At 55.4% G+C, this 986-nt stretch overlaps 1 protein-coding gene across 1 annotated transcript in view; it reads right to left on the reverse strand.

The window, feature by feature from the left end:
• Positions 1-986, reverse strand: part of LOC100744972 (protein jim lovell) — a 15031-nt gene that overhangs the window by 5030 nt on the left and 9015 nt on the right. Inside the window, 1 exon segment of the mRNA XM_033321097.1 lies at positions 8-986. This exon segment is cut by the window's right edge and continues 17 nt beyond it. Coding sequence (XP_033176988.1) covers positions 8-986 — 979 coding nt within the window.

A 986-nucleotide genomic window follows, 5' to 3' on the forward strand; every position in this document is an offset into this window, starting at 1 on the left:
CGAAGGCCTTTTGTTCGCTTGGAGGAAGTAAATGCACCATACTAACTGGAACGGGGAACGCGGCGGCGGCAAAGTCAGGAAAGAAACCCTGTGGTAGATTAGCGCCGAGCAACGAATGATGAGGAAATACACCGTCGTCACCCGGGTGCGGCGGTAGACCGGCGAGCGGATGAGCCATCTGCGTCGGTGGCTGGGCGGCCTTAACGTTGTTGTTCAATGAATTCATTACTACATCGCCCGTTGTCGAGCCAGTGCAGTCCCTTCTCAGTTGTTCGAGTTTCAAACTTTTCCCGTATTTACCTCGCACGTACATCAATAGACTGTTGTACGGTATACCGAAGATTCTGCTTGCTTGCGACGTGGTCATCTTCTTGTTCCAAACGTGCTGCAACGCCTCGGTCAGCTCCGCGTTCGTCCAAGACCGTGGCGGTCCGCCCCTGGGTGCGCTGTGCTGACCTTTCGGCCTTCCCACCGGTAGTCCTCGACCGCTGTGGTCTCCCCATCTGCGCGCCGCGTCACCGTCGCACCTCTGTTTCTTTGGTTTTTTTGCCGAATGATGGCCACTCATAGCCGCCGCGCCGAAAAGTCCGTGCAACGTTTCCGGTTTAAAACTATCGTGAAGATCCGCCAAAAGGGATCCTCTATCGAGAGCACCCGCGTGAGGAAACAGTCCACCACCTAGAGACGCAACACCGTCCAATGGGAACATGTTCGCGACGGAACTTCGCCGTGGTGTCAACGGAGATTCTTGTTGCTGCTGCTGTTGTTGTTGTTGCTGCTGTTGCTGCTGCTGTTGTTGATACGAATGAGTTCTATTAGTCCCGTGTGGGCTGCCGTCCTGCGGATGATGACCCTGAGGTGGAGGCGGCAATTGGCTCTGTGGATGATTCGGTAACCACTGGTTCGTTATCTGGCCTAGGCTCATCAGGTAGTCGTTCTGATGATGCGGTGGTGTCAGCGACAAGGCCGACAACGTCGGTAAGCCC

Source organism: Bombus impatiens, unplaced genomic scaffold (genome assembly GCF_000188095.3).
Source record: "Bombus impatiens unplaced genomic scaffold, BIMP_2.2 scf_0389, whole genome shotgun sequence".
NCBI lineage: Eukaryota > Metazoa > Arthropoda > Insecta > Hymenoptera > Apidae > Bombus > Bombus impatiens.